General features: G+C 39.6%; 1 protein-coding gene across 1 annotated transcript in view; it reads left to right on the top strand.

Moving 5' to 3' along the window:
* The window catches only part of LOC135475227 (phosphoinositide 3-kinase regulatory subunit 4-like), a 43,564-nt gene extending 31,069 nt beyond the window's left edge, over positions 1-12,495 (top strand). Inside the window, exons 33-35 of the mRNA XM_064755040.1 lie at positions 8,329-8,486; positions 8,997-9,172; positions 10,091-12,495. Of these exons, the coding sequence (XP_064611110.1) occupies positions 8,329-8,486; positions 8,997-9,172; positions 10,091-10,292 (536 nt within the window). The 3' untranslated portion in view covers positions 10,293-12,495. The remainder of the gene's footprint in view (positions 1-8,328; positions 8,487-8,996; positions 9,173-10,090) is intronic.
* The last annotated feature ends 1,198 nt before the right edge of the window (positions 12,496-13,693 follow it).

Below are 13,693 nucleotides of genomic sequence, written 5' to 3'. Positions count from 1 at the left end.
AAAGGAAGAAGTATCAAAATTACCTGGTGCTATTGATTAGAAAGTGTTGGAGTAGAGTGTTTATATGGAGGATTTGGAATATCCAGTGGGTCATCTTTGTGCTTAAAGGGAGGTCGTTAATTATTGGTTAATCATGGATAGCGGGGCGAAAGGCCACGGTTACAATCAACTCCTGAATGCCAATGCTGCTGTGTATGTCATGAAGAGTCTCTCTCAGCAGTGCGGTATCCATGACAACCGTACACAACTACCACCTTTGCTTTTTGATTGGCAGCTTCTAAATAATTGACACGAGGTGGACAACACCTTTCACAAACAATCTAAATGATTCATTTCACCTGGATATATATGGTAACGAGGTGGAAATCACGCCAGCTCGACCATCCTACCTGTCGACATGCTACCTGGACCAGCTGTTTGATGTGGCTGACGGGCAATGTTGGAACAGGGAGGTTTGTTTGAGAACAATTAGTCGCTCTTGTGCACTGTTATTCTTGAGGACTTGCCGATGTATTTATCCTGCCAAAAATAGACACTGTTTCCACACAGCGACTGATCTGATGAGTTTGACACTCTCGCTGATACATACTCATTTCGCAGAATTTACCGTCAAGAAATGCATTATGTTGAGCATTAATGTTCATCTGCAAGCTGCAATATTAAATAAAAACCAAGGGCATATGTCGATGACTGTTAATAGTGAATATCAAAGCAGTGCAATGGTCATATATATGTATATGTATATATATATATATATATATATATATATATATATATATATATATATATATATATATATATATATAGACTGTAGAAGAAACCTGATACACTCATCTTGTTAATTTAGCTTACTAGTTTTCACCGTGTCATGACAGTTGTTCAGAGCTTTTCCTATATCAACATATCTTGCGACAGCTATATATACATACAGGTAGATTAAGCCATGGAGATCAGTCATAGTTACAAATTACATATATTATAATAAAGTTCGAATATATAAAAACACACGTATATTTCTTCAGTATTATTACAGATTGTTCATTCACAGTTCATACACAGTGGTCATTTATAGCCAGTATATAGCTTTCTTTCCCTGTGGGCACCATGTCTGGATTTACTTTTATTTATTGATTTATTTTATTGACATTATGCATGGTACTCAAGAAAAATTTTTTCCTCTAACCATCTGCAGGTTGCTGCCAGACCTTTCCATGTATGAGGAATCTTGATGTTATATGTGTAAAGCAAAAGTCTAGTAAATCTGATATTTTCTAATGATGTGAAGTATTACGTAATGTATAAAATATGATAAGTGTAGGGTGTTGAAACACTCGTCAAATCAACAAATAAAGTGGTGGTGTTATGGTCCTGCCTGTTTGTCTGCTGGGCCACATGGTTGTCAGACTGTCATGATGAAGTGAAAAATGCCTGGAGGCTAGGGGTGTGATTATGATATTGTCCTGTGTGTCTGTGTGCTTGTCTGGCTGTATGGCTGTCAAACTGTCATGATGAAGTGAAAAATGCCTGGAGGCTAGGGGTGTGATTATGATATTGTCCCATCTGTCTGTGTGCTTGTCTGGCTGTATGGCTGTCATGATGAAATGAAAAATGCCTGGAGGCTAGGGGTGTGATGATGATATTGTCCCGTCTGTGTGCTTGTCTGGCTGTATGGCTGTCAGACTGTCATGATGAAGTGAAAAATGCCTGGAGGCTAGCGGTGTGATGATGATATTGTCCCGTCTGTGTGCTTGTCTGGCTGTATGGCTGTCAGACTGTCATGATGAAGTGAAAAATGCCTGGAGGCTAGCGGTGTGATGATGATATTGTCCCGTCTGTCTGTGTGCTTGTCTGGCTGTATGGCTGTCAGACTGTCATGATGAAGTGAAAAATGCCTGGAGGCTAGCGGTGTGATGATGATATTGTCCCGTCTGTGTGCTTGTCTGGCTGTATGGCTGTCAGACTGTCATGATGAAGTGAAAAATGCCTGGAGGCTAGGGATGTGATTATGATATTGTCCCATCTGTCTGTGTGCTTGTCTGGCTTTGTGGCTGTCAGACTGTCATGGTGAAGTGAAAAATGCCTGGAGGCTAGGGGTGTGATGATGATATTGTCCCGTCTGTGTGCTTGTCTGGCTGTATGGCTGTCAGACTGTCATGATGAAGTGAAAAAATGCCTGGAGGCTAGGGGTGTGATTATGATATTGTCCCATCTGTCTGTGTGCTTGTCTGGCTGTATAGCTGTCAGACTGTCATGATGAAGTGAAAAATGCCTGGAGGCTAGGGGTGTGATGATGATATTGTCCCGTCTGTGTGCTTGTCTGGCTGTATGGCTGTCAGACTGTCATGATGAAGTGAAAAATGCCTGGAGGCTAGGGGTGTGATTATGATATTGTCCCATCTGTCTGTGTGCTTGTCTGGCTGTATGGCTGTCAGACTGTCATGATGAAATGAAGAATGCCTGGAGGCTAGGGGTGTGATGATGATATTGTCCCGTCTGTCTGTGTGCTTGTCTGGCTGTATGGCTTTCAGACTCATGATGAAATGAAAAATGCCTGAAGGCTAGGGATGTGATGATGGTACTGTCCCATCTGTCTGTGTGTTTGTCTGGCTGTATAGCTGTCAGACTGTCATGATGAAGTAAAAAATGCCTGGAGGCTAGGGGTGGGATGATGATATTGTCCCGTCTGTCTGTGTGTTTGTCTGGCTGTATGGCTGACAGACTTTCATGACCAAGTGAAAAATGCCTGGAGGTTTGAGGTGTGATGATGAGATTATCCTGTCTATCTCTGTATGTCTTGCTCTATGGCCATCAGATGTTACATACTGTAAACCTGAGGCTGAATCTGAGGCTGAGGTGTAAAACGTGTATAATTGCATGAAGGTAAAGAAAAATATACTGGTCACCAGTTATCAGATGGCGATTACAAGATGTGAACATGGGGCGATTAAAAAAAATATCAATTAGCAATGAATTTGAAAACATTATCCATATATCCAGCAATGATAGCAGTACTACAACCACACCGAGTGAAAGCTGAGATGCGGTATTCTGCTTCACCTCAACTGAACAATGTGATTGAGTCATACTTTATAGCATTTTTTGCAGCAAAATAACGGCGTAAAATGTCCGCGTGACAAAGGTTAATCTTGATCAGAGAATCAATATAGATTAAGTTGCTTCATTACTCTTTATCAGGATATGTTTTTTTTGAAAGACACATAATCACTGAGACATTAAAAGAATGTCTGGGCGATTATTAAAGCTTCGTTGACCAGAGAATAGATAAAAATAAAATAACTCTATTACTCTCTTATTAGGATATTTTTAAAATAATTTTTACATGAAAATTTACCACTTAAAAATAGGTTGATGCAGACAGGATTTGATTTGATTGGGCCAGTGAGATATTGAGTAACATATTCATAAAACCACTTTAAAATAATTCTTTGAGGGGTTTGGTGACCTGCATGTTTTGGTGAAACATGAGTCCTGTTTTTAGCTGATCTTATTGTAATAACAAATGACGACCTTCTAACATGGTCATCATCATTCTTCCAACAAATGACGACCTTCTAACATGGTCATCGTCATTCTTCCAACAAATGACAATTTTCTAGCACTGTCTAACAAGGTCATCATAACTCTTCCAACAAATTATGACCTTCTAACAAGGTCATCATAATTCTTCCAACAAATTATGATCTTCTAACATGGTCATCGTCATTCTTCCAACAAATGACAATTTTCTAGCACTGTCTAACAAGGTCATCATAACTCTTCCAACAAACTATGACCTTCTAACAAGGTCATCATAATTCTTCCACCAAATTATGATCTTCTAACAAGGTCATCATAATTCTTCCAACAAATGACGACCTTCTAACATGGTCATCGTCATTCTTCCAACAAATGACGGTCTTCTAACATGGTCATCATCCATTCTTCCAACAAATGACGGTCTTCTAACATGGTCGTCATTCTTGCAACAAATGACGGTCTTCTAACAAGGTCATCGTCATTCTTCCAACAAATGACGACCTTCTAACAAGGTCATCGTCATTCTTCCAACAAATGACGACCTTCTAACATGGTCGTCGTCATTCTTCCAACAAATGACGGTCTTCTAACATGGTCATCGTCATTCTTCCAACATTCAGAAGAAGTAAGTGGTTAAAAACCTTAAGATCCATGAATGATTCCGTTATGTTCATTGCATGACTTATGTTTGAATGTACAGGATGTTGAGACCGTTGTTGTTGCACCATACTCACTATTCTGCCATTGTAGCACTGCATTGTAGTGCATTGTCTCCCCACCAACAAATACTTCTTTACATCTATATCCTTGTGAAACATCCTCATGTAGATTTTGTACAAAAATTAATGAATGCCGAGGATTACGTTTAAGTTTTACCATGTCATGAACTAAAAGAACAGTGGAAAAAATGCAAGAAAAGCAGAACATGTTGATGTTGCTGAAGATGTAATAGAGACTTGCACAGGTAGCTGTGTTTATGGTTTACTGTACACCTGTGTCCATATTCTGACCTGAACGTCTGTGTATCTGTGACTTTAATTAAGAAGAGGCTGATTAAACCGGCTAAAGAAGCTTACTAATGTCTGCGGTGTTAGAAAAGTGGATCAAAGTGAGTGTAGATGGCTATCTTAGTGATCAGAGAAGGCAAGCAGCTTTGTGTTTTACGTATACAGCCATCTGTTTCTGGACCTCTTTGTCACACAGTGCCTAGACAGTTCTGTGTGGGTGATATCAGTAACACTGAAGTACTTAATGGATTTGTACTGGTGTCCTGTACAAGCACCTGCTTACCCATGGAGGCCTTCAAAGCCTGGTAGCCTGAATTGAACTGTATATAACTGTTTGAAGACTAAAATATCCATGTAGTGTCTGGTGTTCTGATAGTGTACATTAAAATGACCTGATTCCTGTCGCTGTTTGTTATGTCACTCCCTAGATACTTTTACCTGCCTGTTTTTAGAACGGCTATGCCGAGAGACAGTCCATTGTGTGCCACCTTCTGACAAGCACTAGTGTCTGTTTGTTTGGTTGCTATAGATACTGTATCTAATACAACTCCCTAATGAAGGGGATCAAGTGAGAGAAATCTCCACTCAGTTGTGAACTAAGTAATAACTTACCTTTAGTAGCTACCATTGATACCTGAGTGGGAACGTGAGCACATTCCATACCTGGCATTATCAGACCGGAGAGGGAAGAAGGGGGAGGGGTAGAATCGACTTCTCTTAACAACACAAGCAGTTCAGGTATATCTGGGTTCAGTTACCCATGGCGGACCCAGACCCAACCGCTTGTCAAGTCAAGTGTTTATAGTTGCCGTATAGTTATAGTTGTTATTTGGGTGTTCGCTACCACCGTAAATCTTCAACCTTCACTTTTTTTCAGCGAATTGATGCATACAATTGTTATGACAATGATGCTACAAATGATTTGTTTGTGTCACTAAAGACGCAAGCTTCATAAAACTGTGCAAATTTTATCTCTACACCACTTGACATATTAATAGTTCTCTCAGAATATTTTAAAATATTGGATGCAGAGGCAGTTGAAAAGGTTGAAGAATTAGGGTACATCATTTGCTTAAAAATTTACATGCTGACAATTGTACATAATGACGAGGTATACATAGACAGCTTTATGACACTGAAAGCTTTGGATACTTCCGTAAGTTACTTTAGTAAAACATATGCATTTCATTTTTGTGATCAGTTTATACGTGGAAGTGTTGTGTTTATGATACACCCAGTAAAACAACGTGGGCTGGTCTGCCAGCAACCTGCAGATGGTCATGGGTTTCCGCCGCCTCTGCCCGGTTTCCTCTCACCATAATGCTGGTCGTTGTTGTATAAGTGAAATATTCTTGAGTACGGCGTAAAACACCAGTCACATAAATAAATACATTTCTTATTCAACAGAATGATGCTGAAAACTTACTTACAAGGACATTTTATGTTTTATTTAAATTGTAATTATACCTGATTTCAATAAACTTGCAAATACTTAAACAAAGAGCTCCACCCACTTATTTTGTGGTGGAATAAAATGCCGGACAGAAAATACATTATTATACATACAAAGTACATGTATTGATGCATGAACATATTTATATCCCTGTCAGTTCTTTTCTATCACTTTTATGAGTGTGATGAAATGCTGTGATTATTTTATTCTGACAAGTTAATCATGGAGTTGAGAAGTGGCAGCGGCAGCAGTTGTTGTGCTATGCCTTCATGGCAGGTATCCGATGTGTGAGGGAACTGATTAGAGCTGGCAGGTAATAGAGAAGGTGTGTTAGGGGCATTGCCTCTGTCAGAGCAAACTTAACAGGCACAAAAACTGACGAGGTTTTCAAAACCAGTCTCTCTGTTATCAATTAACATGAACAGGTGTCCTATTACTTCATTGTTGATGTGATCAAAGGTGAGCATAATTTTACAACTGGCTTTGAATCAGGGATGGAAAGTGCGCCGTCGCGCGACAGATACTGACTCGCATCTCACCTGCCCCCCAGATTGCAGTCGCTGGCTGTTGTCATGGTGACAGGGTGTGTACAGCTATTTCACTGGCGCAGCATTGTGTCTGGCAAGCAGGGCAGCCTGTTTTGTTATGGCCCATTTGAGCAAACACTTGGTGTAATTTGCTTATGATGTGGTTTTCTGTCTTAACAATGGTGGCCGTCCGTTAGCAGGAGTAGCGAGTAAAGTGCCGTCATGCTGACAGGATATGGGCAGGATCAATATGGGCGTCACACCCACCACTGTTCATCCAACCTCTGCTACAGCTCACTCACAGGATAGCCTAAGGATTTACCTGACACTCTCTGATAAACTCACCTCACAAATCTACCTGTACCCTTAGTGATGAGACATCCTCTACTACTGATGCAACAGCCTAACTGTTTATCTGACACTCCCTTATAAACTCACTTCACAAATCTACCTGTGCCCTTAGTGATGAGACTTCCTCTACTATAGGTCATGGATGGATGGGACAGCGTAGCGATTTACCTGACACTCCCTAATAAACTCACTTCACAAATCTACCTGTACCATTAGTGGTAAGACATCCTCTACTACAGCTCATGAATGGGACAGCCCAGCAATTTACCTGACACTCCCTAATAAACTCACTTCACAAATCTACCTGTACCCTTAATGATGAGACATCCTCTACTACTGATGCGACAGCCTAACGGTTTATCTGACACTTAATAAACTCACTTCACAAATCTACCTGTGCCCTTAGTGATAAGACATCCTCTACTACAGCTCATGGATGGGACCGCCTAGCGATTTACCTGTACCCTCAATGATGAGACATCCTCTACTAATGATGCGACAGCCTAACGGTTTATCTGACACTCCCTTATAAACTCACCTCACAAATTTACCTGTGCCCTTAGTGATGAGACATCCTCTACAACAGGTCATGGATGGGACAGCCTAGCGATTTACCTGACACTCCCTAATAAACTCGCTTCACAAATCTACCTGTACCCTCAGTGATGAGACATCCTCTACTACAGCTCATGGATGGGACCGCCTAGCGATTTACCTGACACTCCCTAATAAACTCGCTTCACAAATCTACCTGTACCCTCAGTGATGAGACATCCACTACTACAGCTCATGGATGGGACCGCGTAGCGATTTACCTGACACTCCCTAATAAACTCACCTCACAAATCTACCTGTACCCTCAGTGATGAGACATCCTCTACTACAGCTCATGGATGGGACCGCGTAGCGATTTACCTGACACTCCCTAATAAACTCACCTCACAAATCTACCTGTACCCTTAGTGATGAACAATTTTCACTGATGGGACAGCCTAAGGATTTACCGGACACTACATGTATCTGATAAACTCACTTCACAAATCTACCTGTACCCTTAGTGATGAGACATCCTCTACTACAGCTCACTGATTGGACAGCCTAGCAATTTACCTCACACTTTGATTTTCACTATCTGATAAACTCACTTCACAAATCTACCTGCGCCCTTAGTGATGAGACATTCTCTACTGCAGTTCGCTGATGGGACAGCCTAGCGATTTACCTGACACTACACCTCACAAATCTACTAATACATCTGTCCTATATTTGTTCTCCATTTTTGATAAATTTTGATACTTTGTCCCGCATTTCAGAGAAAAAATTACCTTATATTCTATATTTCGTTTGATGACAAGAAGAAACCCTGCTAAAGTAATATACCAATTTTGATGGACATTTGCCCTCGTGTGTTTTGTGCCATTGACAAGCATGGATTGTTTGGTTGTGTCTCCAGATGCATGGGTTAGGCGTGTGGCAATCCACCCTCGAGAACAGTCCTGGGTCATCTCCTCTGTCCAGGGAAACAATGAGGTGTCCATTTGGGACATGGAGACAGGGGCCAGGCAGAAAACATTGTGGGCTAGCAGTGCCCCTGCCCTCTCCCAAACACAGGTGAGTATCCCACAAAATACTAACATGAAGGTAACACTGAGGTATGCATTTGGGACAGAGGCCGAATGTGGACCAGCCTAACCAGTCCATATAGGGCATACATATTTCCTGTTACAGATGAAACTGTTTAGGGTATGCAGATATTTTCTTTTGCAGTCGATTCATTTAACCATTTCCATTTAATAGGGAACTGCCATTGTCTATTTCAGATGAGTAACAATTCCACACAAGGTATGCACATTGTCTATTTCAGATGAGTAACAATTCCACACAAGGTATGCACATTGTCTATTTCAGATGAGTAACAATTCCACACAAGGTATGCACATTGTCTATTTCAGATGAGTAACAATTCCACACAAGGTATGCACATTGTCTATTTCAGATGAGTAACAATTCCACACAAGGTATGCACATTGTCTATTTCAGATCATTATTCATTCCATACATGGTGTGCATATCAGATGAGTATATAGATTCTATACAAAGTATGTACATTGTCTTTTGTAGATGAGTAACCATTCCACACAAGGCATGCATGTGGGTCACACAGATAGCAATGTGTTTTTGCTCACTGGGGGGACAGATATGAGGGTGAGGTTCTGGGATCTGACTACACCTCAAAATAGCTTTGTTATGGCAGGGGCAGCCTGTGATACCAGCAGTCAAACGGACATCAAGTACAGGTGAGTCCTTACCAGGAAGTGGAAAGTGATAGACATGAGGCTGATGTTGTGTGACTGTTGGTTCTGCTTCTTGCACATGCATCTCTTTTTTCAAATTCAGCTCTGTGTCATATAGCTTTAACAGAAACCATGTGAGCCACTGACTATGTCACCTGTAACTGTTTCATTGGTAGCTCTGACTGATGCACATTATAATGTGAGACAAATCTGAATGGTGGGGGTCTGTGTAGATGGAAAATGTACCAGTTAGTCACTTGTTCTTTCCTTCATTTTCAAAAGAGTTCTACATCATAATAATTTAGCAGCTATGTAGCAACTTGTGAAAACTTTTCGTAACATCTTGAGAGAAATAAATTGCACAACTTTGCAATGAGGGACTAGACAATTACTAACAGTTCATTTAAAGATATCTAAAGCAAGTAAAGTGTATTTGTACTGATCGTTAATTGTGATGTAATTTTTGATTGTAAGTTACGACTATCATAGCTTACAATCCTTTGGGGCAAAATTGTATTGATTTTAAGGTCTGCGATCATGATCGTAGTCATGTAAAATCAACTTAAACTTATGATCCTTTTGTGCAAGCAGCCCATGAATGACAAAACTACATAATCAGATCTACGTTACATGTGACAAGGCAGCGGTAAGCTGTTAACTGTTAAAGGTGCAGACAGTTTTACCTTCGACCTTTCGTCCGCCTGATTGAAATTACCTGGCATACATGTACTAGCTTCACGTAGTACACAGGTGTTCATGGCAGGTTTCACTTTGTTAACCCTTTTCTTTCTCTTAAACAGCAATTGTCTTTTCACATTTCTGCATTTATTTCTGATATGATTGGTTTTATTGAGGGTGGGATTAATGATTAGAACTTTATGATTGATGGGAAACTGAAGTATTTATGTGACTGTGTTGTAGAATGAAGGTCATTGATGGCACAGAGGTTATCCAGGAATTTTACACCAAGAAAAACGCTGGTAATGATGACATTCCACGCCGCGCGCCTGATGCCCCGGCCTTGGGCCACCATGACACAATCAGCGATGTTGGCGTTTGCCAGGCTACACAGTGCTTTGTCATCTCAGCGTCCAGAGATGGGGTGGTTAAGGTGTGGAAGTGAGCACAGCCTGCTGCAGAACCAAGCCGCGCTCAAGTTACATGTACTTATACTGACTGATGATGTCAGAAGTGGTAACTGGTCCCGATTTCTTGAAAGATGTTATGAGGAGAAGTGTGGAGATATTATGACTAGCGGTTACAATTAAGGAGAAGGCATACCAAAATCCAAACAGGTCTGATGTCCAAATAGATATGTGTGATGCAATAACTTTCACATTGACCATGCTACAAGGACTGGAAAATAATATTCTTTATTGTTGACTAGGCTGAAGAAACTGGAAAAGCTGGGACATTTAAACAGCCTGCTTGAGAACAACAAAGGCTTTTTACATGGTGCCTAATACACGTAGACCAAGCCCCAAGATCACAAAGCGAATAATAAAGTCAAAATTTCAAATCATTTTAAAATAGTTATTTCCTATACAACAAGGTCAAAATATTGCTTGAAAACTTAAATTATGGATACTGTACAACAAATTTCAGCTGAGATAAGGGAAAGGAACATACGAAATTTAATGATTGAAATTTTCGTTGGCACCAAAATACAAACACATGCCTTTCCAAGGGATAAACCATATCCATGTCAGTTTGGCCAATAATGTAGCCATTTATGTTATGGCCAAAAGAACAGGTACCGACATGATTCTTATCTTTACTCCTACTTCTACAACAGATCAAAAGAAAGATGAAGAAAGTAAAGATCTTTTTGGCAGTCCTCGTTGTCTCTGTCCTCCATGATTGTATTGTGTCTGCTTTTACTGGTAATTCCAGAATGCTACCCTAAATCCTGAACAGATTCCACCACAGACATAGTGCATATGTAGGCATATAACATGAAATGTTCTCTAAAGTGAACAGTTTATTTTATACGTTTGTGAAGTCCATAGCTGCTTCTAATTCAGCAGGGTGCTTTAGTCTTCAAAATCTTATGGATTATCTTCACAATTTGGATTTAAAGTTATGCTGGTCAAGTTTGTTGAGGACTTAGGGGACATACATGTACAGTAAAGATGTGGGATACTGGAAACAACTATATAGGAGGCATTGGGTTTGTGGCAATAGTTAGTCATACATGTATATAACTGAAAGCTCAAGCTCAACATTTACCTTCAGACTCCTTGTATATGAAATATTATTGTAGTCATTATTTTGATCTGTGTTGAATATGTCTTGATGACTTCCACTGGTGCTCTCAGCATGTGTATTTTGTTTTCTGCTCAGATGTTGTTAAACATGTACATGTATAGTCTAAGTCGAACCCTCTGGCCGCGGGATCATGAAACGACCCAGAACTTTCGTTATATTCAAGCAATATTTTAACTTTGTTACATAAGAAATAACAATTTTAAAGTAATTTGAAATTTTGACATAGATATAAGACTATTGCTTCATGATCCCAGGGCATGATGATATCAGAAGACTTTGAGTGATTTGGTCAGGGTTTTAACACCACAAGGTGATGTACACCCAGTGATGCAAGTGCATGTCAGTGTGTTAGGTAGGTATGGCTTTTGGCAGGATCATTTCTATGAAGACTTGCCAAAATATCTGCTGAAAACCCCTGGGGTAATGGCGAGTTACCAACTGTTCATTCCATTAGGTTTTAGTCCATATTCATTGTGTGAAAAATCAACACACTGGAAATAGACAGTAAAACCTAGCTGGATTGATTCTGCTCTCGGAGAATTCAGCTTTGTACATTGTTCACTGGATATGTCAGCTTTGTACATTGTTCACTGGATATTTCAGCTTTGTACATTGTTCACTGGATATGTCAGCTTTGTACATTGTTCACTGGATATTTCTTCACCATATCATGTACATGTACAAAATAATTGTGATTAAGATTGTACAAAGGTGTTTGTATGTAATAAAGAGTTAATCCGGCCTAAGTGTGTAATATATGTGTAAAGTGTGACTTATTGTACACTTCATTTGACCGGAACTTGTAATGCAGAGTGAATCCTGAGTCATTGTGCAGGATCATAAATATACATGAACATGTAAAGTATGCTTTTAGTACATTACATTTGTGATGTACCATTGTTTGTAATAAGAAGGTAATCCTGAGTCATTGTGCAGAATTTGTAATATATATATTACATTTGTGATATAGTACTTGTAATATTAAGGAGTAAGTCCACAGTAATTGTACAGGGTTTGTAATATAGATGTGATGAATGCTGCAGTTGTGATTTTGAAGTACTCACAATAAAATAGTGATGCCTGACTATTCATACAATGGCCTTTGTCATTCATTTAGTTTTGTGTAAAGTTGTAGTACACATGGACTTGCTTAAAATGTTTACTTATGCCTTCCAAATTTTAGTTGAAAATTTGGGTTCCTTGGGATATCCGTGGGTGTGTTCCAAAGATGTTTGAATGTCTGGAGCATGTACATACGCTGTAATTACCTTCACCTTGTGAAATTTTAATTATGTTACCCGCGTGTCATATGTTTAAAGCAAAACCTTTCTGTAAAATTTTTAAAAATTTCCTGTGGAAAGCATTAGTTCTTCAATGGTTTTGGTTGAAAGTTGTTTTGGAAATTGGTCTTGCATATTATTGGTCTAGTATAATGATTATGGGGTTGAACAGAAACCTTAGTATTTTTACTAAATATTCCAGTGATAAAGCAAGAAAGAAATAAAAAACCTATATTTATCGCTTGGTATAGTATAAATACACTCGGGGAAACCTTGGAATAGCTTAGAAACCTAGTAAAAGTTGAGAATGCTTGGAACAGACTGGAAACCTGTAAGTGTATAGATATACATGTAGTGTATGGATACTTCAATTCTGTCTAAATAGAGAGATTAGGATTAATTAGGATTAGGCTAATTAGGACTTTGCTTAGCTATCACGCTGTCGTCGCTGCTCTGGTTTTACTTTCTGCGCTGTAAGTCTTTCATATCTTTAAATGTACATGTGTAACAACATATATGAGATTATAGATAAACTTCCTTTTGACATGTGTAATGACAACAATAGTAGTCTGTACATGAAGATGAGTGCCTGCTTGTACACGTACAGTTCTCAACATTACATTACAAGTACCATAGTAATTAACCAGAGGTACATGCCAGTAACGTTCTGAAGGTTTTGTGAACTGCTTCGGTGGCCTAATAGTTAAAGCATCTGGTTCAAAGTGAGATCAAACTTGAGTCATACCAAAAACTTTAAAAATGGCACCTGTTGCTACCTCGCTTGGTGCTCAGCACTTGTAGGTTAGGGCAAGGAAATAAGACAGGTTAGCCCGGTATCAGTATGATTTAGCCGGGTGGAGTGTCATGTCTGGTGTCTTCAGCATGATGCATCAGTGGCAACAGCACTTTGGTGGCATGGACTTGCCACAATGTACACTCACCTAATGACTCTTTGTTGTGATATGGCTGTTCACAA

This window comes from Liolophura sinensis, chromosome 9, assembly GCF_032854445.1.
Source record: "Liolophura sinensis isolate JHLJ2023 chromosome 9, CUHK_Ljap_v2, whole genome shotgun sequence".
NCBI classification, from domain to species: Eukaryota; Metazoa; Mollusca; class Polyplacophora; order Chitonida; family Chitonidae; genus Liolophura; species Liolophura sinensis.
This window is presented reverse-complemented; position numbering and strand designations above follow the sequence as displayed.